This window comes from Ascidiella aspersa, chromosome 7 (genome assembly GCF_963924565.1).
Source record: "Ascidiella aspersa chromosome 7, kaAscAspe10.2, whole genome shotgun sequence".
NCBI lineage: Eukaryota > Metazoa > Chordata > Ascidiacea > Phlebobranchia > Ascidiidae > Ascidiella > Ascidiella aspersa.
In genome coordinates this window covers 23,034,869-23,062,204 of record NC_139453.1, presented here as the reverse complement: position 1 = coordinate 23,062,204, position 27,336 = coordinate 23,034,869, and the positions used below count along the sequence as shown (strand labels likewise).

Sequence of the window (27,336 nt, the reverse complement as noted above, 5' to 3'; positions counted from 1 at the left end):
TGATATCTGATTGGCACCGTTACTATCCGAGTACATATTGGACATCCCTATAGCTTTAAGTAGAAATCGAAAACAAGTTAAGAGTTTGCTAATAATATAATGTTACACATTTTGCAAAATGGTTAAACCACATTAACAAAGAGTTCAATGAGAAATTGCGAAAATTTTAGTTGGTGCAAAACGAAGTACCAAAAACTGTGTTTTTCCAACTCATGATCAGACAGTGTTTTTACAGGCAATACGTTTTATATTTGCTGACTGATACTCAGAACTATAGCCTCAACTTCATGTTAAGCTAACCCAGGGGTCACCAAGCCGGGTGAATTAATTCTGACCGCGGCATGTTTCCCTAATGAAGATAAAGTACAGTTAAAATGATGTCGAATGCCATTTAAAACTAAATTTGACAAAATTTTAAACCGAACAATTATTAAGGCTAACTACAGGCTTCATTGCATATATAGTTCCTTATATTTTCGTCGTTTAACTACATTTAAGTTCATAAAGTACGACACAAAATTCTGTATCTGGCCTGCGTTGTTCAGTGCTTTATCTGACCTTTTATGAAAGACGTTTGCGGACCCCCCTGATCTATAACCTGTTGTTTATGTGTACTGATTATTCAAGTATAACCACGTGCAAAGTGAAGCAACAAATGACTTTATTGGTTTTAAATATTCACTCTGGACAAAGGTTATACACAATGGAGGACGCGTCGTGGAACAGGTTAAATCAAATGGAAAGCAACATGAAACGAACAATTTACGACATGCAGCAAATTACTAAAATCTCTTTCTGCAATAAATAGCGCCACCTAGACACCATCGCATCCCACGTTTTGTGGCCGCACGATGCCGTCAAAGCAGCACACGGAAATCGTCTTAGTGTACGGGGTTGACTTGCAACACATCTGGTTGAGCTCTTGAATAACAAGAAAATAGTTATGAATATTGTTTACTAAAAACTGGGGTAGGGTAGTAAAAGATTAAATGAGATGTTGGTCTAGACTTTAGACTGTAGATCAGCGGTTCCCAAACTGGGGTCCGTACAACAGTTTCAGAGGGTCCGCAATGAGAATAGGTCTTTAAGTTGTTACCATTAGGCTTTAGCGAATGTTTTTTTGACATTAGACTATGTTTTAAACATTATCTGTCATCAATATTAGTCTTTAGTTATGCTTTATTATTCGATAGAACAAAGTGTTTTATGATGTCTCTTGTGATCATAAAGCACCTATTATGATGTACTACCTGCTATCAGCGAATCGTTCGCATTAGTAAGAAAGTTGTTACATTAGAAAGTAACGTAACTGCACTAGTGTACTACAATGGGTCAACTGACCCTTGAATTTTAATAGGGCCGCGAAATATCAAAATAATTGCAAAGGGTCCACCAGGCAAAACTTTTAGGAAAGTTTGAGAAACGCTGCTGTAGATGGGTGGTAGTTGTTAGAATTTTGTCTGTGTCACATGTAACCATTGTGTTCGTACGCTTAAAGTTGAACATATGCAGTTTTTGCATGTCCTATAAGCTTGTAGGGATTTTTGTTTGCCAAATATCGAATGATAGTTTTGTCAATAAAAAAAAACATCTACAGCTGACAGTCGTCAAGTTGCAAATTAACGAAAATGCACTCAATCTAAATAAACAAGTTTACTGAAACAACATCAGTTACGAATTATTTAGCAAGCAGGTGGTATACAGCTTATTAGGAGTCATGCAGGACAAGTCATCTCGGTTGAGGAAGTTATGTATTTCGAACGCTGAGTTTTATTAATTTATATACGCGTAAACAAATAAGTGATCGACACGCAGACACCTGCTGTCAATTTTTAATTCCGTTTGGATACCCTATTACAAAGCCTTTTATTCTCCTTTGAGATTATACAGCATTTTGAAATGACTTTAGTCTCAGTCAAATCACTTGTAAAATAAAACTTTTAAAATAACTTAAGTCCAGTGTCGAGTCTTAAGAATAAATAGCAAGTCAAGTCCCAGTTAAGTCACAATTAAGCGCGTCAATTCTAAGTGAAGTCCTTGTTGTAAAATTACACTTTCTTGTCCGATTATATGAGCTATACCTCAACTAAAAAAGACCGAAAACGCAATATACAGCAAGCACATTGTTTTATGTGCAACAATTAGAATGAATGTCCAAATTTTAAAACCAAAATTCTTAATGAAAACACTTCATTTCACCCAAGTTATTTATCTAAAAGACTTGAGTCAAGTCAAGCCAAGCAATTTTGACCTAAGTTATGTCACATGAAATCAATGACTTAAGCGCACTTAAGTGAAGTCAAGTCATTGCCTTATGTGATTAGAACATTGGTACGCACCTTGTCGAAGAAGGGTTTCTCCGCAGCAGCTCTGAGTGGATGAGTGGTAGGGTCGAGCCCCACAGCATGAATCTGGCGCCACCGCTTCGGGCCTCGGTAAAACCCGCGGTAGGTTTCCTGCAATGCGATAAATGGTATTTTTTTATAATATACTGTAAACGTTGCTGCGGAATTCGGGCTAATGTGCCCAAGTGTTTTTCATTTCGAAATCACATCCATCAGATAGCTTATAATCGTATTGCGAATTTATATAGCCTTGCCAATCAGGGTAATTTCCAACCTGTTAGCAAATTGCATTGATATGTTATAACGTTTAATTTTATAATGTTACTAATATTCATTTTCATTAGGGTAGTTGCTCAGTTCAGTTAATAATCTGCAATTTTTCTCCATCGTAAAACCTAATAAAATATATATTTTACAATATATAAAAACTGTAATGGCAAATTGTGTATGTTACGGGCAAAGAAACTTTTTATAAAATAAATACTGAATCTCTAAGAGCAACTAGACTATAAGTATAAGGCAAAATTGTACTGTCGAAAACCGAAAATAAAGTTGCCGTATGCGCAACATAAGTAATAATTAAGATTGTCGCGATTTTCTTTGTGGGCCACTATCTTAAACCAACCACAACTATATAACTTTAACAGAGAGAAAAACTCACGTGCTACGATACAGGGCAGCGCTCTCCTCGGCAAGTTGGCCGGGTTCCGAATGCGCCCGGTCTCGGGATCGACGATGGCTCGTGACGATACTGTGAGTTCAGGACCCTCCAAATTGTTGCTCACACAGCGCGCGTGGATCGTATAGCGCTCCTCCCTCGGTAAGTTGGACAGGTAGATCTCCTTCAAAGGCGAAAAATACGCGTGATTTCTAGTGTTTTATTGTCTTAAGCTATAGTACATTGACTTAATTGCACTCAAAAATGTGGTGACTTATTTACATCTATCTGTTGTGATTGCATATCATATTTACGCCAAATTATATATGCAAATTGCTAAGGCTTAACTTAAGTTTATTTCAATGTTATCAAACCACTAACTAAACAAATGTGTTAAGCATTCTATGAATTTGTCTTACCACTTTTAGTTTGACCGAGTTCAGAACTATTTACCCTTCTATATAAGACTATATTGATACATACAGAGTCATAACTTATACTATACGAACCTCTCCGAGCTCATAGAAAGTTGGTGTCGTGTCCGTTTTGCCAGGACTCACGTGGACTTTGGTGACTGGACATCGGCCAATGGGTGGCCGGGAAAACACCAGAATGACGCCGCCGTTTGTTGGGTCCATGGTGGCCACCACCGGAAGGGGTGGCACTATTTAAATAAAAAAATAATAATTAGATCAGTGATTCTCAATATTTTATGGCTTAAAGCAACCCTCAAAAATAATAAATGGACTTTCGGCACCCCGACTGGAATTTTTGTTGAGTATTGAACTGAAATGTCGCTATAAATGGAATTGGAACAACATGATCAACTTAAAAAATATACAAAATTTGCATTTAATTTAATGGTCTCCAATCGTACACAAATAGTTGTATCAAGAAGCTTACTAATTGAGCAAATATAAGATTCTTAAAAATTCTCAAATACCTATCGGCGAACAATAGAGATGGCACACTGCGGCGCCGTGGCACCCCGGTTAAAAAAAACACAGAATTAGATTATTGTACGCTATATGATGCAGTTAAAGTGGTTTTCTTGCTAAACGAACTATTCGTTTGTTGCCCTATTACGTGTTATATCGAGTGCTTGTCTCAAAGACAACTTGAATTTTAGCATTTAACATGCAATATATTTGTTTATATAACAACGAAAAAATATTTTAATAAGCAACATCCCCGTAACCACTGTTGTTAGAAGAAAAGGTTTTAAATGCGTTCAAAACAACAATAGTTGGTTTAGTGATGTTCGCTAATGTTGATCAAATATTAATCACTCTAAGTTGATAACAAACAGTTAAAAAAAACTCTAAAAAGTGACCTTTACGTTTCGATTCGCAGAAAAGCGATATCAAGTAATCACGATCCTTTTTCTTGATATAGGATTAATTTTTCCATTGGTTAATTAAATACATTGCTTTAAATCGAACATGTAATGTAGGTTAAGTGCATTGTGGACGAACTTGATGTCTTAAGTATTTTTTGTTAATTTGAAACAGATGCAAAAAGACGCGATACGATATTAAAATTTTAGATTGCGTTTTATATCTTCCCTTTCTTTAGATTTATCTCTTGGATTTTTACACTTTACGGGCAAAACCAATTATAGCTTGATAATTAATGAATCTCAAAGCTTGAAAGATCGAATAAACAAGCGTTATCTTAATAAAGACGTTTCGATACGTATACTTGAATCGTCGTCAATTAATGTGACTGAAATTTGTCCAAACCTTACAATATATAGTTACATTAACTGACGATTATACAAATACGTTTCGAAGCGTATTTATCAAGATGATGTCGACTTACTCGAACATTTTGGCTTTCATTATAAAGTTCATTATTAAGCTACATTACAGATCGGTGCACAGTATACCAGTGTTGTAATGACGTAATGACTTGACATTAGTACACATCAGTCACTGTGACATCACTTGACTTGACTTAAGTCTTTTGACCGAAATGACTTGACTTGGACATTGTGTCAATTAACTTGGGTTTAAATAAAGTGTTTTCATTAATTTTTTTTCTAATAGAATTGGGTTTTTATCTCCATTTTTGCACGTAAAACAATTTGCTATATTGTAAATCGCTGTATCCTGCATTTTCGGTGAGTTATTGCCTATAATCAAACGGGTTTACCATTTTTAATAGTTAAACGCTTAATTTATTATAAGTAAATAACACGACTTGAATTTGACGTGCTCTTAAAATGACTTTACTGGAAATTGACTTGGGCATCTAATGACTTGGAATGGGACTTGTTATTCTAGAAAAAGACTTGACTTGGACTTAAGTTATTTTACAAATTGACTAGGACTTCAGTAATTTTAAAATTACTTGTTTACAACATTGCAGTATACCCAAAACCAATAAATTTGTTAAAACAATGAACGGAGTACGTACGCGTGGTTTGAACAACGTCGCCCTGTAGTGTGGGGTCGCTTCCATCGGTCTTCGTGTACACCATGAACTTGTAAGTGACGCCAGGTACCAGCTTCTGGATCCTGGCATGGACGTTTGTCGCGCCCGGCTGCACTCTGATGGTCTCGCTGCCGCCAGCAACGGTGCCCTTAACGAAAACATCGCTCATAGTTATTTACGGCGGAAGATGGATTCAGTTTGTTTTTTTAAGTACGGATTTCTTTAAAACCGAGGGGTTATTTAAATTCGGGTTCCCGGGACTTTTCAATGTGCGACTTCTTTTTATTTTTTAATTAAAGTGTTCAGAACCATTACTTTTGATAACGATAAACAGAACTATATAATGTTCGTTTTCTGCTTCGGAAGATAATATACATTTTAATGCCGGGTTTAGTTTTACTTATACAGGTGCGTATATTTTTTGTAACACGAAAAATTATAGTCTATAATAAAGGTTAAATTTGTGATTGTTAGTAAGCTCCAAACTAAATAAGATGGCGAGGCACATTGGCTTTTAGTTTTTATAGAGAAACTATGTCAGGTTACGCTAATTTGTATGCCTGTTAAAAAAGTGAAAAAATAAGACTTGTTCAGATTGAATACCTCGATATCCATATAACGAAGAAGGTAATCCACCACCTCGCCTTCACCAACATCACTTTGAGGCTGATCCCACTGAAGCGTGACGGACGTGCTGTCGAATGACGTCACGGAGAGAAGCATTGGCGCAGTTGGTTCTTTAAAATTGAAATAAATTTCAGCAAAAATTTCTATTTTTTAATCTACCAGAATCAAATTAAAAGAAGGGACAGCACAGCTAAATTTAAGGACATATTAAAAACGATTAACGGGTATATTGGACAGGCATAACCGCGTTTTAACACTCTTCAACGACTTTAAAGTTAAAGTAAAAAAAATCAGTGGCCAATTATCGCTATTTTCAGCAATAGTTTGAAGGGTAGCAACCCTATAGTTGAACAAGTAAAAATATCAGCCGTATTCATAAACTTGTTCGGTCTTTTAGGAGCACTTCTTTTTAGGAACAATTTAATTGGGGTTAATCGCTTGCTGTTCCAAACAAACATTCTCATATATATAACACCAAGCCGGTTTACACGACCACTGCAAGAGACGTCGGCCCATTTTTTTTTCGATAGTCCATCTTCTGAAGCAAATTCACGGCACATACACATCAACGGTTGTACAAAACGAAACTATTCTTTAGAGGTGGCCAAGACGTTCAAAAATCTTAACCACAACTTAGAGCCAGTGGGCATTTTTTTAAAACTGCCCAAACTGACCTGCCGACAGCAATAATCGCGAAGGGGGGATTTGCGACAAGCAATTACACGCCAAAAGCGCGAAAAGACAGTTTTAACTGGATTACCACAAAAGGGCGACATTTCGTCTCCACTTTCAGGTCGAACCTGTCGGGGTTCGGCTTGGAAAGGTTATCGTTGTCGCCTTTGTTTGAACCTGTCTGCTGGGAAAGCAACTCAGACGCCTTTTACTTAAACAAGCCAACGCTCTTGAGAAAATAAACAGCATACGATTAACGAAGGGAGTTTGTCACACAAGCAATAAGGTTAAAGAGGTGTTTGTTTGGTTTCTTTCAAAAGTTTTTAGAAACTGCTGACATCGACGCAAGCTCAGCAACGATGTTATATAATGATGCAACCAAGAATTTTCAAGGATCTTCGAGTTTATTTGGGAAACTTATCAAATTTATAAAAAAAAACGTGAAAAACAAAAACGACGTAAATTATAAGGGTTAGAATGAGTTCAATAAATGGCTTGACCAAATGCCCTTATACCACTGAAAAATCTAACTGTTTTTTTGTGAAACACTTCTTAATTTTTCCTAATTCTATTTGCAATTGCCTGAGTTTGACTAAAGTAATTTAGGTAAAAGGCTTGTTGCTATAAGTATTTAAATTTAATAAACTTTTGGCTAAATTGTGGAATTTGCAATTTGTAAATGCTCGGAATCAAACGAGGTTATTACCTTTAATATATATATGGGTTGTTTTAAAATTAAGTTGGCTGTGGCGAAAGTCAATTTACAATAAAGTGTTTAATACAGTGAATTGTTTTCCAGGAATTACTCTCTGAGGCACGCACACTGAATCTACCAAGTGCAAACATCATAAGCGTCCGAATATGAACAATCTCACCACAAAACGAAACGCAAACTTACTCGTATTGATTTCGACGGTGAAGGGCTCCCAACTTCTCACGCCCTTGGACACGGAGTAGACGTTAAGCTTATAGGTGGTGCCTGGACGCAAGCCTGTGATGGTGTACACGTTGAAGCGGTTGTAGATCGGGTCAAGGCTGGGCGGGCCGATGACACCGTGGTCCGGCTCAAGTACCAGTTCCCTGTGAGGTCGGAGAGATGGATTCAATTGAAACAAAGATAGAAAATCGAGAAACCTATACGTTGGGACCAATGAGTTGAGCGTTTTTGCATGAGTTTATAATATAGAATGCTGTCTTAATTTTTCGATATTTCAAAAGAGGATTGTTGTTGCTTTAATCAAATTATCTTTTCGGGAACTTAAAGCTGGATAATTTGGACAAAAAAAATCGAAAATTTTAGCAGAAAGCCTTTCAGGTTTGTGCCTGCTTTATGCCGGTAGCGTACGACAATTCAGTTTTATATACATTATGGCAACATCTTAATTGTTGCCAACACTACATATATAGTAAAACAATGTTTGATAAACCCGCACTGGTAGGTTGAGATAAGTCAGTGACTCAAATGGGTTCGGTAATAAGACCAATGGTTTTGAAAGGCGCTCTCAAAGAGGACGATTAATTTGATTACAACTGGAGAGTTTTCATCGCGCAAGCGAATTTATGTTAATTAAATTTGCAGGAAGAGCGAGAAAATAAAAAATAAACCTAAGTATAGTTATAAAGGCGGGCCCGGTAATCACAACGTGTTAATTTCAAATTTTCGGAAAAAAGCATGAACTGCAAGTAAAACTGCGATTTACTTAATCGAACGACACTAAACGGAAAATAACTGTGCTCTAAATTAACGCGCAATCGTCGAAGTGGTTATATGCATCAGCAGTATTCTTGCTAGTGCTTTGCTGTCACGCGCTTAAGTCGTGCCTAAACGTCATTAACGCGGCCACGTAACGAAATCTTCGTCTGCCCTACGGTATTGCTTCGACCTTTCTCGGTATAGGCCGTCTATCCGGTTAGCTGTTCGTTTCAGCAAACAACAAGTTCAATAAAGGCCGCGAGGAGTTGTCAGACTGCACTAGCAACCCACAAAGAATCTGTATCGGGCTTTACAATTTCTGCATACGGATAAATAAGGCGGAACTTTGGAGAAGAGATGCAAACAGACCAGCAATAAGGTCATTTGCCCGAGGTGCTCTAGATGCAAGGTGATAAAAGCGAAAACTGGCGCACTTTTGCCGAGTTCGAGATGGCATCTGCACGGAACAGGGTTTCACGGCTATGCTTTACATAATATGTACATATGGCTGCACCAAACCAAAAACGCGACGAGGTATGGCTGTAAGTTGTTATCGTGCTCTGTAATCCCGGTCATTTTCGATGAAATTGCAGTCAATTTTAATGGAAAGCAAAAGAACGTTGTCACGCCGGTGCAAAATCCGAAAATTAGTCGCTAATGTGTTTTTATCATGACGTATGTGCCTTTATCACGAAAGTGTTTTTATCGCGACGTTTTGATTTTAGAAAATGTTCTCTTAAAGGCTGCAATCGATTTCTTTCGCTCGAAAATGTTTGTATTAGTGTTATGTTGACAGGTCGGAACAAGTCACACAAGTGATATAAGTTTGATCAATCTGGAAATCAGGTGGCACTGACCAACGGCAAATTGTATTGCGATATTGATAAGCTTTTTCGTGGTGTAAGTAGGATAAAGCAAGGTGCGCGAAAACTTATCAACATCGTAATTAAGGATATCCGATAATATCATTTTGGAGCCGATACTCGATGTCACGTGGTAATATAGGTGTCGTCCAATACTAGAGTGCTATCGGTGACGCCCGACCCAAAAATGGTATAGCAATTTCATTTAGAAGATGATAAACTATAACAACTTGATTGGAACTAACCTTAAAAGTTCATTTTGGCCTATAATATCCTGGAAAGAAATTCTTTAAAGGTTTTAAATATGTCTGTATTGCTTGTTTGTGCATAGTTATGACGTTATTCGGTTTCGGATCAAAATACGATCCGACACCAAAATGGTTTAACAATTTCAGCTATGATTTGCGTTCCAACACAACATTTTCTACCATGAAAGGATTATTTTTAGAAAATGGTAAGCTAACAACTTGATTGGAACTACACTTCATCACGCTAAAGCTTATTTTGGCCTAATATCATGGAAAGGAATTCTTTGGAGGTTTCAAATATGTCTGTATTGCTTGGTTGTGCGTAGTAATGACGTTATAAGGTTTCAGATCGCGATACCTTCAATTCAAAATGTCGGGTATCGGAAATAAAATATTAGTATCGGATATACAAAATCGTAATGCAATTTGCAGTTAAGCAGTGCTACCTCCTTTCAGATTATGAGTGAGAAAAATATTAACAGAAAATGAAGTTCTATCAGATAACTGATTGAATGGCAATTAACGATTAAAGTTATTCACGATACTTTCAGTCCAAACTGTCGGGTATCGCAATCGGAATACAATATTAGCATCGGACACACCAAATCGTAATACAATTTGCAGTTAATCAGTGCCACCTGATTTTCAGCTTAGGAGTAAAGGAAATATTAACAAAAAATGAAGTTCTACAAGTCAACAGATAAAATGATAATTAACGATAAAAGTTAGAATTTTTTGCTTGGCAGTCCGACTTTTATATTGAACAACACTGTATCCACTCACAGTCCATCGTGTATTCCATCGACTGGGCCCATGGTGCTCACTGTTGCGTAAGTTGCACCCTCTTCTGTCACTTCAACGCTGAAGGGAGTCGCAGGTGCTGGACGAAAAATCAACGTAAGTTACACCAACATGTATAGTTGTACAAGGTATCGTTATATACTAAAATAGTTCTGCTTAATGTAATAAACAGCTAGCGACCGAGGCATGGTGGCTCGCGGTTGGGAATCATGCGTCACGTGTATATCCTATATGCGTTGCGCCACGCAATCAATTATAATATTCATGCGAAACAACATTTGGATATTTTAAGAAACTGCATAATATAACAACAGTGTTTCCCAAAGGCTTTAAACGGCTTCCCAAGTACTTAGAGTCAGTAAAACAGCGAAGCTGTTTGTAAGCTTTAAGTCAAAAATAAAAATTTAAAATAGCATTCATAAAATTGAATTTTGATATGAGCCATTTCTCCGTATTGCTTTCGCAATTTTCTTAATGTTTGAAGATATTTGGTTGAGAAGAAATGATGATAAATCTAACCATGTTACATACACTGCAGTTGGCGATCCAACCAAATCAAATGGCAACCATTGGTTCAGAAACACTGAGAAGGAAAAACGTTCCTGTGTGGTGAACATATATGTACCCTTTGCAAATTTAGTTTCTAACTTATAGCGCTGTTTAACCTTATTCTACATTGTGTCGAAGGAAAGTGTAACCTTCGGTTTTGTTGCTAAAAGGAATGTGCTTTTTTCTATCGACATTAAAAACGTCGTTTTTATAAGCGTATATTCAGTATTTTTTACAAGCAAAGGTTGTCGGGTAGGTTTTAACCAACTTTGCTCAGATAGGCAAATTTAATGCATCAACACAGTTCTATAGGCTTGGTTAAATAAGCGCAAGACCGTTCAGCCGTTATTTGATGCGTATTATTGACGAAAGTACGGGTTGTTTTTCAGCAGCCATCGATCAGCCAGCATTACAAATAAATCCCACCTTAAAAGGCTAAACCCGACGGTCAGGTTCCATAAATTATTAGGCGAATTTCAAACATCGCTAAGGCACTACGTGTTTCGTTTGAAGGGCAAAAATCCCACTTGTTTTGCCTTAATTAATAAGCAGTTCTAACACCGCGGAGAGTCCATTATCCCAAGTACGGTATAAATACTCCGGCCTGATTTCGACTCAGGCGGGCTCAATTTGTAAACGCTGTAAACGTGAGAAACTCATCAAAGAGCTCAATGACTTTTGGCTTTAGGCTAACCTGCTGGAAAGCGTCCAACTCGACAACTTTTCATCGTGAAGCAATTAGCTTTAAATTACGCATTCCGCCAACTGGTAGCTGTCGCAATGCACTTAAAAGGGGGCGCAAAAAGTACAAGTTTTCAGAGGTGTAAATTTTCGACAGTATTTGTGATATGCCTATTTAATTTCACTTACGAACAACGGCTCTATCGGAAATGGGTTCGCTGAGAACAAGGTCGTACGGTGGCCCGGTCTTGGTTTGCACTGTGAAGGTGTAATCCTGGCCTGTAAACAAGAATGAACGTAAAAACAATTAAATTAGAAACCTGTGTTTAAATAACATCCACCTGTCACGACATTAAACAAATCATGAAGTGTCGCATTGCAGCAAATCCATAAAAAATGGGTTTAATTTTTTTCAAGAAGATTAAATATTTCTAAAAGGCTTCAAGAAAGATTATTTTTAAAAACAGGTTCAAGAAGATTAAAAATATACATTTTTAACATGACTAAACAGCAGGTCTATAGTTCGAAATTTTAAAAGCAAGTTTATGTCCTGCCTACAAAAGCAGAGATATGTCAGCTAAAAGGGATTACTTAACCAAAAACGCAGGAAACTTTGAGTCATAGCCTGGTCTTACTTATACGCTAAATTAAGATGGGAGATTTTGGCCACCAATGCCACACATTTTAATTCCATCGCTGTGTGCATGCGATTCATTTTGATAAGACTTAGTTGGTGATTACAAACAGCGGGTTTTGCGTAATACAACAACCTACCTAATTAATTAGCAATGATAAACATTCCAACTATCATAGAAATGCAAAGAGTATATGGCTGTATTGAATAGGGCTGTTAGGTACATCATGTATGTTATTTCATTAAATATATTTGCTGTAAGTAATTTTAAACTGACCCGGTGTAAGCCCAACAAATGTCCTGCTCGTGTCATCCGGTACTTCCCCCTTGTTTGGCTGAGGATAAAGCATTGCACAGTCTTCTTTCGGGTTCATGCTCACTTTGTATCCCGACAAACCTACAAGTACGTCGAAAAACTGGATTTAGGTATGAAGTCGAAAAATAAAATATCTTATTTGTCTGGTGTGACAACAATTAAAACAGGAGAAAAATACACAGCGTATTTAATTTTAGAAAGTAAAGGCGGCAGTACAAATTTTAATAGGCAATGAAGTTGCAGACACTCAACATATCAATATCATCTGACAAATGTTGGCTTGCAAAAAGTGCAAAATTGTTTGGAGTATAGACGATTTCTGCCATTTCGTGGTAAAACAGGGTGCTTGTATGTGGTGACGCATAAATGTGTTGTATTATTCTCAAATAATCTCGAAATAAGGCCGAATGGCCATTGACGACGTATATTGTATAAATAAATAACAAACAAAACAATATATTTAGGGGCAACGCTTTCATAAAAGACGCCCAGTTTAGTTTCATTGTTTAGTTTAGAATAGGCGATATAACACTCAGCTCTCACTGAAATGGGTTAAAATTGTATTGAAAACGGTTCGAAAAGTTTCAGAGTTTATTATTTCCAAACATTTACGCAACATCTACCTTTTAACAAACTTACGCAATTATTGCTTACACAAAACTTATATAATTTTTTGCATGTATATACCGTTGTTCCGAAATAAATTTAAATCTATTATATCTATCTATATTGTGCGTTAGATTGACGAAACACAATGAGTCCAACGGCCAACAAACATGGAACATTGTCGTTTTTTTTTTGGTACATGGGACATTGTCGTTTTTTTTTGATACATGGAACATTGTCGTTTTTTTTGATACATGGAACATTGTCGTTTTTTTTTTGATAGATGGAACATTGTCTATGCAGCGCAACGCAGGTTATTCGCAGAGGGCCACATGCAATGCGCTTGGTCACCGCCAAAGACGCGACGAATTACTTGAAAACAAAATGCAGCTGCCGTCGCAGTTCTGTGTTTACGCGAGCTCTAAATGCGAGACGGATTGGTGGGCAAACAGATTGTCCACAACGCTATAACCGCCGCGGTCACTCAGGTCTTTTCACACTTGTGGAACGCCCGACTACTTGCACGCCGCAAAGTCAGGCGCTCGATCATACTACAGTTTACACGAGACAAAGTGCGACTTGATTTCGGTCAATTCCACTTAGCTGAGGTTTCTGCTGCTAACCTGAAGCCACTTTGTTTAGGCGAAATGGCACTTTTTTTGCAAGCCAGTGTCAAAGTTCATGTTTGAAACTTGTTTTTCACCGGCATACTTGTTTTACCCACAGCAATGTCACTTTTATTACCTTTGATATAGTATGCTTTATTACCGATGCTTTAAAGTTGCCTGTAAATCATTTTTAATCACAACGAAAATGTGATTTGTCAATATATAGATTAAAATACTATATTTAACGAAAAGGCCACTTTAATTGTAAGGCGTTGTGCAGGTTATAATGAAGAGATTATTTATTTGAGGTTATCAAAATTACTCCCTTTAAAATCCTAGTGTGATATACTCTTTATGTTTATTGCGATCGATTTTTTTGGCTATTATGAAACAACTTATATTTGTCACGGTTGTAATAAGTTTTTCCGCGAGACGTCCAAAGAACTTTCAACTTATCCATAAAGTAACCATTAAATTCGATCCAAAACGATTTTCCACCAATGCGCTAAGCCAAATTGACTTCTCCATTTCTTAGCGCGGTTAAACTACTCGAGTCAGAATACCAGTCGTGCCGGTTTGGCAGATAACGCAGGCTCTAACTATGACATGCCAAAAACGCTGAGAGACGGGTGTTGCAGTGCCGTCTCGCCCATCTAATGGATTTACCGCAGAGATGGTATCGCGCCAGGGCGAAGGATCATCGAATTAGCGCCGAGCCTTAACGGGTAGTTTTGCATATACACAAAACGCGAATTCTTGACGTTAACTTTGTTTTGACCCTTTAGCGGTAACCAAAAACGTCACCAATGGTCAACGCGCTTTTAAAGCGGCGTGGTGATTCTTGACCTTTTCGATCCGAGCTGGACAAATTTAAGAGCCTTGTGACAAGTACAGACGCTCCCCACTTAAATATCAACGGCACTTCTTATCGAGTGACAGTTACCGGGCCCCACCCTACAGTAAGAAACGCCAAATAACGAGCCCTTAAGATATTCCGATTCAACAATGGTATTCAGGTGTAGCCAACTTATATTTGATGGTGATCGACTGGTTCGGTAAAAAAGTCACAAGAACACTTATTAAACATTTTGAGCGTTAATTGCATTCCAAGCCAGTAATGGAGGTTAATTTGTTACGTCAAAGAACGCTTAATTAGGCTTGTCCAGACAACAATTGGTCTTTGTAATGGCTTGTGTGCGACAGCCACTGTAATGACGTAACACATATTCGACGCGATCGACCAGGTGAAATGTGACAATCCACCGGTCGATCGCGATCGACGTGTTGGCTACCCCTGGAATCCATAGCAAATTCCCAACAGGTCAACGATTTTTTAGTTGAGAAATCCTTGAAATTAGTGATGACGCTACACTTTGACAACGATTTTTTTTTTCACTGCTTCGGTTGTTATTTTCCGTTATAGGCAATGTATTTTGTCTGTTTTGTGTGGTTGTTATTTTTCCCGGTAATTCGAAGTCAAAAGTTTGCTGAAACCGCCAAATTATCACAATCCGGCATATACAAACCGCTGGTTATACAACAAACGCCAACAACGCACAGCGCTTTGTAGCTGTCATAAAAAGGGGTGCAATAGGACAGCCGCGACGGCACGTTTTCGTCTAAAAAACCGCCGCCGACTGTTCGTCTTCGTTACTTTAAATCAGGGTTAGTTTATTATCAGCATACACATTCAGGTGCGGAACCGACAAAAGAAAACGGTAATTCCGTACAGCCGTAGGCATTTTAAGCGAAGTCAAGCGCACATGCTTACAAAAACCATCGGAGTTTTTGCGCCTATCGCGAAACCGGTTTTGACTGTATACTTGATCTTATCACCAGACACGGAAAATCAATTTTCGCAATCAAATCTCGACGGAAGGGAAAAGTTTACCTGTTTACAAAACCTCCACCAACAGTACAGCCGGTATTGCATAATACTAACGCACCTGTGGGTCCCTGAGGCTTCTCCCAGTCGACGTGGACCCCAACCACAGGAGCAGAATAGGTGTCCTCGTATTCCGCCAACTTCACAGCCAGGTTGACTTGCCTAATCGGCGAAAGCACCAGGTTGCTCGGCTTTTTAGGTTCTGTTGATGAAAAATATTCAACGCTTTAAATATTATGCACAATAATTTGGTCGGTTGACTGTCGTGACATTTTGAATGCCCAAGAGATGAATTTTTATTGTTACATGCAGTGATAGAAACGGCTTGTCAACCTTTTACGATCTTTAAACTTAATGTGCAACAAAGGTTTGTTTATTCTGTTAAATGTTTAAGAGCAGTGCTCTTCATCCAATTAAACCGTATATCCAAGTGTATATACCGGATCAAGGTAAGGTTATATGCAACACACAAAGCGTATGCCAAAGATATACAGATTTGGTCCGATTTGGTGTACGACCCAACGTGATAGAATATATATTGGGGGCCTTTGCAAATTGTTTTGACCGCCGGGGTCCGTAAAATGTTGATGGGGTATATGCATGTTTTTGTAAAAACAAAAAATTGTGTTTATAGTTAAAAAAAGTTATACAATCACTAGGCTACAGCAAACTATTTTACAAAAAAAAAACACTTAAAATTTACAAATAAAAAACGAAAATCGAAAAAATTACAATATAAAAGCGAGAATCGGTCAAAATGCGCGTCAAGTTTTGCAATAAAATTCCACATCGGTCAAAAATATAAATGCCCGTGTCCAACTTTCAACATTGGACACCCAGATTTAAGACAATCGAGGTAAGTTATTTAGCCAACGTTTGGAGAAAACACTTCTAACGAGCTCTAAAACGAACTTCGAGGTTTTAATCCAACTTAGTGGAGTTTGACTTGCATTCGACAAACGTCTCCGCCAGCAACAGCCGGATTGTTTACACGTTTCAAAGCCGCGTGAGACCACAAAATGGCAGGATTAGAAGTTAACGGCGCCGCCCGGCGATTTCGCTTTAACTGCTCTGGTGCGCGCCAGCATGTCCTTTTAAGTGCAAATTTAAAGCGGACTGTCTGGAAGTTATAGTTACAAACCGAAACAAGTGTGAAGAGGTAGTAAGAATATCAAAGCCCATACAGAAGTAAACGATGTTGAAAATGAATAAAGAGTTATTCGAAACGTTCAAAATGATACCTACTTCTGTATGGGCTTTGATATTCTCACTACGTCTTACTACAACCCTCAATCATTATGCTTCAATGTGTAAAAATTGTTATTGGTGCCATAAGATTACAACGAAAACCTTCGAATTATTAATATAACAGGCTTATTGTGTGACGGAATGAAACGTATGAGAAATATTATCTTAGTTATTACCTGTTTAATCCAAAACGTATTTAATTAAAACTGCGAAAATGTGGGTTGATTTAGCTACATCTACAAATATATTCAGCATTAGTTTTACACAAAACGTAACACAAACGCTGAATAAAATTAAACACAACTTATTTAGCTCAGCATTTAAGGTCAAATTGATTACGCAAGCCGAAACGCTCCAACCAAACGCGTCATTTTAATAAGCTGGCTGGACTACTCTGACAAAACTTCAAGTGTAGGCGCATACCGATCACGATTACAACGTCACTATTTCAACGTATTATTCGTCAACTTAAAAAATCGCAAAGGTCACGTAGACCCGACCGTAATGAGTAATCCGTTTTTAATGTAGGCGTATAGAGATAAATAATGGTCAAATTTGTAATAAATTCTATAAAATGAACAGCGTATACACATCTAACGAAAATCGTGAAATAGTTTTTTCGGTAATTAATTCAATGAGCCCTTAATGTTACTTTATTTACAGGTGACAAAAACGCTCGTTCAGCGTTACTAACCAAATATTACATATTTGTGTGAAATTTGTGTCGTTTTGTGTGCCTTCATCGACAAATGTAATCGTTTGTTATATAGTAGGATGGGACGCATTGTGCTTGTGCAATCAAAGCAGCCCTTTTAAAACAAGACGATAAAGCACAAAATTTTACTTATGTAACTTCGATCCTAGCCTGTAAACCGTATTACGCTGATTATTTGAATATTCTTCGATAAAGTATGTTATTTTCATAAATCGTTAAAACTACCATCTTCATCCCCTAAATTAGAATTACGCAATGCAACGATGTCATTGAGCAAACTTGTATATTACGTAAAGGAACAATGACGAATCTGTCTCTCAGTGTGGCCAAAAAAATAATAATACCTCGCGCCAGATCGGCACATTTTTAAATCACTAAAAGTCTCAATGCAACTGTCCTCTGAACTAGTTTTGTTTAAAAAATGTTTCTGTTAAAAAAACAAGTGTTTGTTTTGTTAAAAACGTATAATAAGCATCCATACATTTACGTGACCCGTGTCGGCGGCAGCGGCAGACTCGGACAACTAAATAATTCTATGGAGCATAATGGTTGGAGGTTGTAGTAAGACGTAATAAGAATATCAAAGCCCATACAGAAGTAGGTCTCATTTTGGACGTTTCGAATAACTCTTTATTCATTTTCAACATCTGTTGAAAATTTTCCGTTTAGATCTGTATGGGCTTTGATATTCTTATTACGTAAATAATTCTAGTTTTCTAGTTCAATGAATAAGAGCAAAATGCGTCCAATTCTAGTTCCAATCTAATTCGAATTTTACCAAAAAATTCTACTTTGTCCAACAGCGTTTTTAGTACCTCAGTTGAAAAAAGGAATTTGAATTACAACTCTTTGGTCAGAACGACTTGTGTGTAATATTTGGAAAGCATAGGCTATATGCTTAAAGGAATAACATCAGAACAGGAATACTTAGCATTCACGTTCTTCTAATCTAATTTTAAAAAGCCAAAATATATCCAGTTGTCCAAGTCTGGTCGGCGGTTAGAAATTAATTAAAGGCCCCATTTTCACTTACTACTCCAAATGTGAAATCTCAAGGGCGCCGAACGTCGTCGGTCGCTGGTTTCTCCTCGGAGGGTCACGGTGTAGGCGATGCCGGGCTGCAGGTCGGTGAAAGTACGCGAAGTGTCGTCGGGCTTCTCAGGGTCCAAGATCGTGGCGCGTGGAGAAATCTGGACAACGCAATATCAGGGTTAGTTCACAAAAAAGTGTTTATTACGCTTATTAAAAAGGAATTATATGGGGTGAAGCACATATAAGAGGTGTGAAGTCTTAGGAGTCTTATATCCGTTTACCGATAATATCGGCCGATATTTGGCTTCTACCGATATATCGGTATCGGTAAATGTAGGCCGATATTTTGGCCGATATTTTAGTACGAAAATAAGATATAATTTTACCTGCACAACAAACAACTTACCCATTTTTTAATGAAAAAAATGGGTTTTAGCATTACGCCAAGTTAATATGCAAAATAATAGTTTAATAATTAATTAAGGTACATAATCTAAAACGTTTTTTGAATTTTATATTCAATTAATTCAAATGTTTAACATTTTTTTAGGTAAATAAATAATCGGTATCGGTATCGGGTATCGGTTGACAAAATTGTAAAAAATCGATTATCGGTATCGGCCCAAAAAAGTGTTATCTGTCAATTTCTATTTCAAATTACTGGATTTTCTAAAAATATCTTAGCCGACTTGGAAGTCTATTCTTCTTCAACAAAGAGTATATCAGGTATTAGAGCTAGTCATCGGTTGCCCAAGTAAAAATATAATATAAAATTATAGTGTCGTCAAACTAAAACTATGAGTGATACGAAAATTAAGTTGTTAAAAAACAAATACATACATCACACACTAAGCAAAGAGCAAGAAAGCTGATTTGCATGTACAATATTAATGTAATTAAGTGAGCAAATTTTACCAGCAATTTAACACAAAATATTCAGGTACAGACAAAACATTAAAGTGACGTATAGGCAACTATTAAGTCTGGCTCATATGGCTCTCACAGGTTGCAAAGCGTAAAATCGTAAATTGGAAAGGTCGCGCGACCCACTGGTTAATTCGTTCGCTGTCCCCAAATATTTTGATTAATAAAGTCGACTGTTTACAAGAGGTTAAACTGACAAACTTAATTGATAACTCAGTTGCTCCCAAAACTAGGGAAAGGTCGAGAGAAGGAAAAAGCCACTGGTCAAACACATATACAATATAGTTAACTTCAATTTTCGATATATGGCTGGTATTGAAACGCATAAAAAGTCATTGGGCTGCATTTTACCACATTGTACGCTTGGGAGGATATACTCACATTAGTTCGTTTGGTTTGGATAAATTACTGACCTTTAGAAGAAACCTTGCATATTTAATTGTCGGGGGTTGCATCCAATTAACACGTACATGGGTCAGGGTTCTGCTGGGAACCGTGATACGTACAGGGGTTGGCAGACGTTGAGCAATTCCTGAAACAACAAACGTACAATTGAGCATTTAAATTAGTTATCGTCAAAACCATAATGACAGTGTATTTTCGAATTCAAATCTACTTAAGTGTCTTCTTTAAAATGCCATATGAAAAAAACAAAAACAAGTGGATTTTACCCCCATTAGTGTGCGTCACAGAAATTATACTATAGTACAAGGTTTTAGAAAAATTTTAAAATTAAATTTCATCGCAAATGTAAAACAACTTTTTTTAGAATTGTAGGGCAAACGTGGAATTAAAATGGTTGCATTCCATTACAGTATAAGTCGCAATAAAAAAATCAAATAGTGATCATTCAAGTTTATGACCAAATTCCCTTTTTTTAGTGCACTAAAACAATATATCTACTAAAACAGTTTAAAATAAGTAGAGAAGCAGGACATTCAGGTAACACAGAGGACGCATTTATTTGATCATTATAGCCACAGCCGCCCTCATATCATGCCGCACATACATAACGCGAGTTGCTGATTTATTTCTTAACTTTACACAATAGTTTATGTTCTTTCAAACAGTTGCGTCAATTAAGGTTTTAATTCGTTTACGTATGATTTTCAGATGGTTTACAAAATTTAGAAAACAAACAACTGCATTAGGCTTAAATTTGGTAGCTTATAAACGTGATTTAGATTCAATTATAAATTTCAACTTACCGAGACATACGATGCACGATAGGAGCAAAACAAATGACGCTGTATTACTTCCAAACATTTTCTTTCGAGGACTTGTTTCAATCCAGCCGAAGCAGACAACAGACTTCTCGCAGTGACGTTCACTAAATAACTCTCGCTTTCTTAGCTCAGTATGGTCACTATAATTCAAAAACACGTAAACAAACTAGAACGACTGTTTACTTTTCGATTTTCTTGCAGGCGTGAAAGGTAAAATTAACCCTAATTCCGGCGCCTCCTAAGGCAGAAAAGCGACTGGTAAATCACAGCGAACGCTAATGAAGCTTCCTCGCAATTTCCTTTCGAATGTTCACTTCTAATTCGCGTCTCAGTCGTCCAAAAGAAGTTTCGCCCGTTCACCCAAACACAATAACAGCAGTTTGGGCTTGGAGCTACTTATTGCCTCTCTTCTGTTTGGACGGCGGAATTTAAAAGGTGGGAGCGACCGTCTGAAGGCTTGCCAATGCTCCACCAGAAAGAAACTAATGGCACTGGTCATAACTGCTGATTGACATATCATTAGCCTGGCCATGATAAACAAACCCGACATTACTTTGGACCGGAGTACTGATTAAGCCGGCGCTCTATTTTACCAAACGATAATTACCTTTCTTTACCAGAGTTGTAATTATTAACCTTCGACAATGGATGACGAAGTACACCATTACGTTTTCAACATACATTGTAGTTGGCTAATTGCATGCAGACAAATATTGTTTTGTACAGGCAACCTGAATTAATTTGCTATGCATGCCAAAAATTCTTACGGGCACTCGAAGAAAATGACCTGCCTAACTGCTTCAAGTGAAATAAACGTGATTTCGGAAAAGAAAGGCGATGCCCCTAGGCAACAGTTGATATGCCAGATGCTCTTCGTGCTTTGCCTGTTGTCTTGTTGTGAAACGTCAAACGTCACAAACGTTTCATTGATGTATTTCTCATAATTTATTTAAAATGCTTACTTTTGGGCTGTGCTTTGGCAGACTAATTAGATTAAGGAATGTGTTATAAAGCCCCGCCTTGTATTGTTATCTGGGATACATCTCATTGTCTAGCCCAGTGCTTCTTAAACTTTTTTAGTTTTGTTCACCCCTAGCGTCTATCTCCAGATTTCATTCACCCTTGTCTCATGATATGATAAAACTCTCTCGTCTATATAACAGCACAAAATGACTTGGGTTGTTTCGATTTTTGTTAAGATCAACTCAAGCTAAAGTTCTCGAGTCCAGAAATATGAAGTCATACAAAAGCACAAAACACAATCATAAAAATTTTGTACTTCAACACTCAGTGCAAACCAACTTCACTGTTACAATAAGCAAAAAATAACACCAAAAAGAACAGTGCAGTAGTCGATTTGCTGCAGAGCTATCATCCATTTCTGACGGTTCACCCTTATTTACCCCTTTTGTTGGTTCACCCTTATTCACCCCTTTTGGTTGGTTCACCCCTGCAAAAATTTTATTCAGCCTGGAATGAACCAGCTTCGTTGACCTGGTAACATGCATATTGCATATGCACTGTGCAGGTTCACCACGCTTGAACCATTGCGACTGTACTTATTGATGTAACAATTTTTTCAAAGGTGACCAGGGGTTTCGAATCAAGAAACCCGATATATACAGCTACGTGTGTCGGCCAAATAGACCAGTGTTTCCCAACGTGGGCGGTACGTCAAGGAGTTACAGGGGGTCGTTGTGAGTCTGCTATTAAGGGGGTGCTAAACACATGTAAGGGAGAGTTTATAACATTTTATCGTATCAATAACTAATTCACCTAGCACAGCAGTTTAATTTAAGGTAATTGTTGTAAACTGGTTTATACGTTTTTATCCAGCAATACGTATATCGAACACTGTAAACTTCTTGGACCATCAATAACATAAAATTTTTAGCCAATTTTTGGAAAATGATACGTAAACAATCTGCAGCTTAAGACTATATTGCTTGTGATTTAACGTTGTTTGAAGTTTCCTTGGATTTTCATAAACCAGTGTAATTTCTATGTTTACACACAACATCACTTTAAAAAATCCTAATTATTCCCCAAATCATTTTCATGTTATGTTAAAAAAAATCATTTTAAAATAAACCTGTGTGTATAACATTACCCCAAAACCATATTTGCAAATCCTGCAATATTAATTGAAAATTTTTGTGCAACGTTCGTAAAACAAATTAACAAACAAGTGGATTAAGTTTATGTTTCATCACAATTTAACATGCATGAAAAAATGCTGAACAAAGTTTGACTTTGAAAACAATTTTGACTCAGTGACCCTCCTGAGAAAAACACTCTTACAAACCCCGGAAGCGATTTAACTTCTTATTTTCCCGCTGAGAGAAGCATAATAGAGTCGCACGGTGCCGCAATAAAACGACAAATGTCATAAAAGGTAAGAACACTATTTAACGATTAACGACTGTCGTTGAAGGTACATTTTCTGTTGACTGTGTTTAATTTTATGTAACCAAAGTGAATTGCGTCCAATGATAATATTACGTATTCTCTATACGTTATAACACTATAAGCAATGCCATTTGAATGCTCAGAATGGTCACAAAACATTTTTAATACCTCACTAATTAGTAATAAGTTTTATAAGCAATATAAGCAACCTACTAACTACCTTGGCTTAATACCTTTGTTATGTTCAAAAAGCTTTGGGTAAATAATTTGCAAACGAGAGTCTGCGATTTATATACTTTTTTATTCTTTTCTTAGCTTAGATAACCGCTTTTTATTTTTAACCAATTAATTCGTATTTGTAATTGTGACGCTTTTGAAAACACCAACATGAATGTTCATTTTTGCAAAGTAAGGTCTCATTTGTTGTACTTGCATGGTCTGTGGTGGGCAAAAAAATAACTTAGTCAACATCTGAGGTGTTTTGTGGTATACCCCACGTTGTTACATCACCATCTGTTTTAGGATATATTCTTCTTTCTTACGATATACACATTTTTTTCGGGCTAGCGCTAGATTCTGGTGTGCAATTCAAGTTTTACTACCTGCCCGTGGCATGTTTACTATTGTTATTTCAAACTAGGTAATCTTAGAGAATGTAGTTTTAGTCTTCCTACTGCTGTACAAATCTCGTTTAACAAATTAACAAACTGAGTTCTCCATACATCATTGCTAATAGCGCGCATGAAAACAGTTCTTATGAGGTAGTTTACTCCGAAATACCATCGATCAACAAAGTTAGAAACATCCGTGTTCGTTAAAACTCAGGCATTTTTGTAAACCATTTAATTCAAGGGTTTACATGCATTTTTTTAAACCTGTGATTCTCAACCGCCGAAAAAGTTGCATATTTTAAAACTCGCCGCTCTTATTTTTATATTCTTGATCGCAAAGACGAGAATTTCTCAATATGAAGTTTTAGGTATTGAAATGAAGAATCCTTCATTAAAATTAATTTCTAAAAGGCAAATGAACACTCGGTAAAGTACTCTTATTGCTTATCACAATTATACAATTGATGTTAGCATAACTTTCGAAAGTAGCCGAATGTGTCAGTGAAACATTTTTCGTTGTATGTTTACCAATTGTAAATAGAGCAACTAGATTTTTGAACTGGGGGGCCACGGAGCGGTCATTGGGGGGGGGCCACCGGCATAACTCTCCAGCTAGATATTGCGAAAACCAAAGTGTCACCACAAATTTACCAGTTAGCCTAACTTAATTCTGTGTTTTTATTATGACTGCACAGTGTACACCTTTCTTGTAACGTTTTGTAACACATTTTTCTGACACCTGCTTTGACTCGTCAGTAGGGCTGTTTAAAGTAGAATAATATATCCTTTTCATTCGTTTTATCGCGGAAAGTTGCGCCTAATTGGTCGTTCGCGAGTGACAAGTTTGGTTAGAGACCTGTCGCTGTGGCGAAACAATTATTATGCTGTTTGTAGATAGTCAGGTATTGTGCGGCGTCAGCGTTTTTCGAGCGGCCAATTATTACTTGCCGATACCCTTCGCCTAATCATTAAGTGTCTGACAAATGCTGTTAGGCGAGCAACTAGTGTGTATCGACAGGTGCAACGGTTCGCAATTTCCTTTAAGGGCGTTCAGTTGCAAAAGAAACACTTCACCGTACTGTAAAACGCATAAACTACGCTACCGGGTTTTCAAAAGGTCATTTTTAGGCCAACATTCAGTGGGGTTTATGCAGCTTGTCATTTAGGCTAATAGTAACGCGCATTAACAAAACGAAAATCGAGTAATCATTTCGACTAATGTAGTGATATCGCTTGGCTCAGTACAAAACAGAGCCGAATATAAAAAATAGCTTGGTGGCGTCGAAGAACAAGATTTGTAATGACTAACTAAGTTAATTTAAATTAAAATGACGTATTTGTTACATTTTTAGAAAGTAAGTGCATTTATTCGTGGATTAATGGCTGTATTGGTTATTAACGTAAAAAAGTAAAACCATTGAAAATACTTTAAACATAATGCTTAGTATTTTTGAAAGCAGGGGGGGGGGGGGGCACGAGGATCGAGAGCCTTTCAAAGGGGGCCACGAAGCATAAAAGGTTGAGAACCACTGGCTTAGCCTGTCGCAGTTTTACGTATAAGTTTACCCAACAACAATGACGTTATTTGGTACCGGCTCGGACGACTGTATACTTTATTTTCAAAATTTTGAGGACGTATGTATCAGAATAAAATAGGATCAAACTGCCTTGTAGTACGTTTGTCGCACGGGTCAATGCGTTCATTACATAAAACCTGAAAATGAATTTATCATGTGTGTTTTTGTCTAAACAAATGTTGAACAACAAGATATGGAAAAAATATAAGATAAATATAGTGAAAAGGTCATACGTGTTAATGGATACACATGTTGAGAGTATTTATTTGACTATAATTATAATTCGCAGAAGTTTCAGAAATAATCCAAATCGAATGCAGCAATTTCTATGTTCATAAGCAAGATATTACAATTTTTCAGGCTGCAGTTTGTCTGCCTTATATAGTGCTGTATGATGGACTCTTCTTGAAATACGTGGGTTGTAGTTCGATACGATTTAGCCATAATTTTCCACATCATATAGGAGATTTATTATAACTAACCTCAAACAGCACAATGATCAGCATTATACAGGCAGTGTTGTCAGATAAATAAAAACTTTGCACAAATTGTGCAGAAGCACTTAAATGCAAAACCGACAAACCACGTGAGGGTCGTTTTGATACCGTTGGTTTCTTTAAGCTCAGGGGTGCACACCTGTGGCAGTAACGGCCGCATGTGGCATTGGACAATTACTTATGCGGCCACTGCAAGCTTTTTAAGATTACCTAACTTACGACGTGATTTGTGACAATATTCATATATCCAATATTAAAACTCTAAGGCCTAAAGGCCTAAAAGGTTATTTTCCAGGTGATTACGCAAAAGTCGCTTTAGCGTTGACAAGTTTCGTCAAGTTTATTGTTTACTTGTCAACGCTAAAGCGAGTTTTGTCTACTAATCCTTTCGAGGTTAAATTCACTGCATTATGAAGCTAATCATGGCGAAAATACATAATCAATTTGGTATAAGATCGGCGCCGATACAACTATAGCTATCGAACAAATTCCAAAACAAATTTATATATCATCTCTTCTGGCGGCCGTGAGAAAAATATATAGTCTGTTTATGCTGCCGACAAAAGCCTAAAGGTTGTGCACCCCTGATTTAGCTAAACGTTAGTTTAGCAATGTAATTCTGTAAGTCAGTATATAAAGTTAATAGGAGTTGTGCAACATGCCACAATTGCGAATTGTAAGAAGGTGAGTTGTAAATTGCTATAGGTGTAAATTAATTGCCGTTTCTCAAAATATGATTTTACTTGTAACTACATATGAGATAGTGTGCACGGCGCCTTTAGACTGATGAGCAATAATTTCTTCAAACGCAAAAAGTCGTAAAATAAGTCAAAATTGGAAAAGCACTACATAACAACAAAAAATTGAAATTAGGCCTATATAGTAAATTGGCAAAAAATATTGTTTTAAAGAATGGCTTTCGTAAGTATTTTGATATGTTCGTTGCCATGACCCTAACAAACTGTATTTTTTGCCTATTAATATAAAAAAATTGTTTCTAGTATATATCAATTCATGTTTCTAGTATGTATTTACCCTTTTGATAAATTTGTTTCAGTCCAAATGAGTCGTGCGTTTCAAAGTTTACTACGTAAACGATTTAATGACGTTTTTTTGCTTTGCGTGAGTTTTTCCATTAAACGTAATACCTATCCAACATAAAACTTGAACAAAGTTTTCTTAAGATTACTTCTTTATCCCGTCACGTTTAGAATAACTTTGTCGTCACTTCACGTTGTGACGCCACGTTATGACGTAACTTTGTGGTGTTATATCTGAAAAACATTCATGCCCTCTAAACAAAAATCCTAGATCCAGGCCTGACCTTGATTTTTCTGTTGCAAAACGGGTTGACCATGAAATGAAATCAGAACAAAAAGGTTACGCAATTAACCTACATTACTTGACAGATTTCAAGTGGGTTGAAAGTCAACCGATGCGAAATGCCCTGTCGGTGAAAATTTTACAGATCGGTA

The 27,336-nt window shown here is 37.0% G+C and overlaps 1 protein-coding gene across 1 annotated transcript; it reads right to left on the bottom strand.

Moving 5' to 3' along the window:
* Nucleotides 1-644: 644 nt before the first annotated feature.
* On the bottom strand, nt 645-20,928 carry LOC146138395 (fibronectin-like). Its single transcript, XM_083393949.1, has 14 exons — nt 20,750-20,928; nt 19,955-20,073; nt 18,619-18,775; nt 15,684-15,824; nt 12,485-12,604; nt 11,763-11,852; nt 10,326-10,422; nt 7,637-7,818; nt 6,043-6,176; nt 5,422-5,587; nt 3,513-3,667; nt 3,007-3,187; nt 2,340-2,456; nt 645-921 (listed from the first exon to the last, which is right to left on the bottom strand). Exons 1-14 carry the CDS (start codon nt 20,805-20,807, stop codon nt 815-817), a joined length of 1,824 nt encoding a protein of 607 aa, XP_083250075.1. The 5' UTR covers nt 20,808-20,928; the 3' UTR covers nt 645-814.
* Between the last annotated feature and the right edge of the window lie 6,408 nt (nt 20,929-27,336).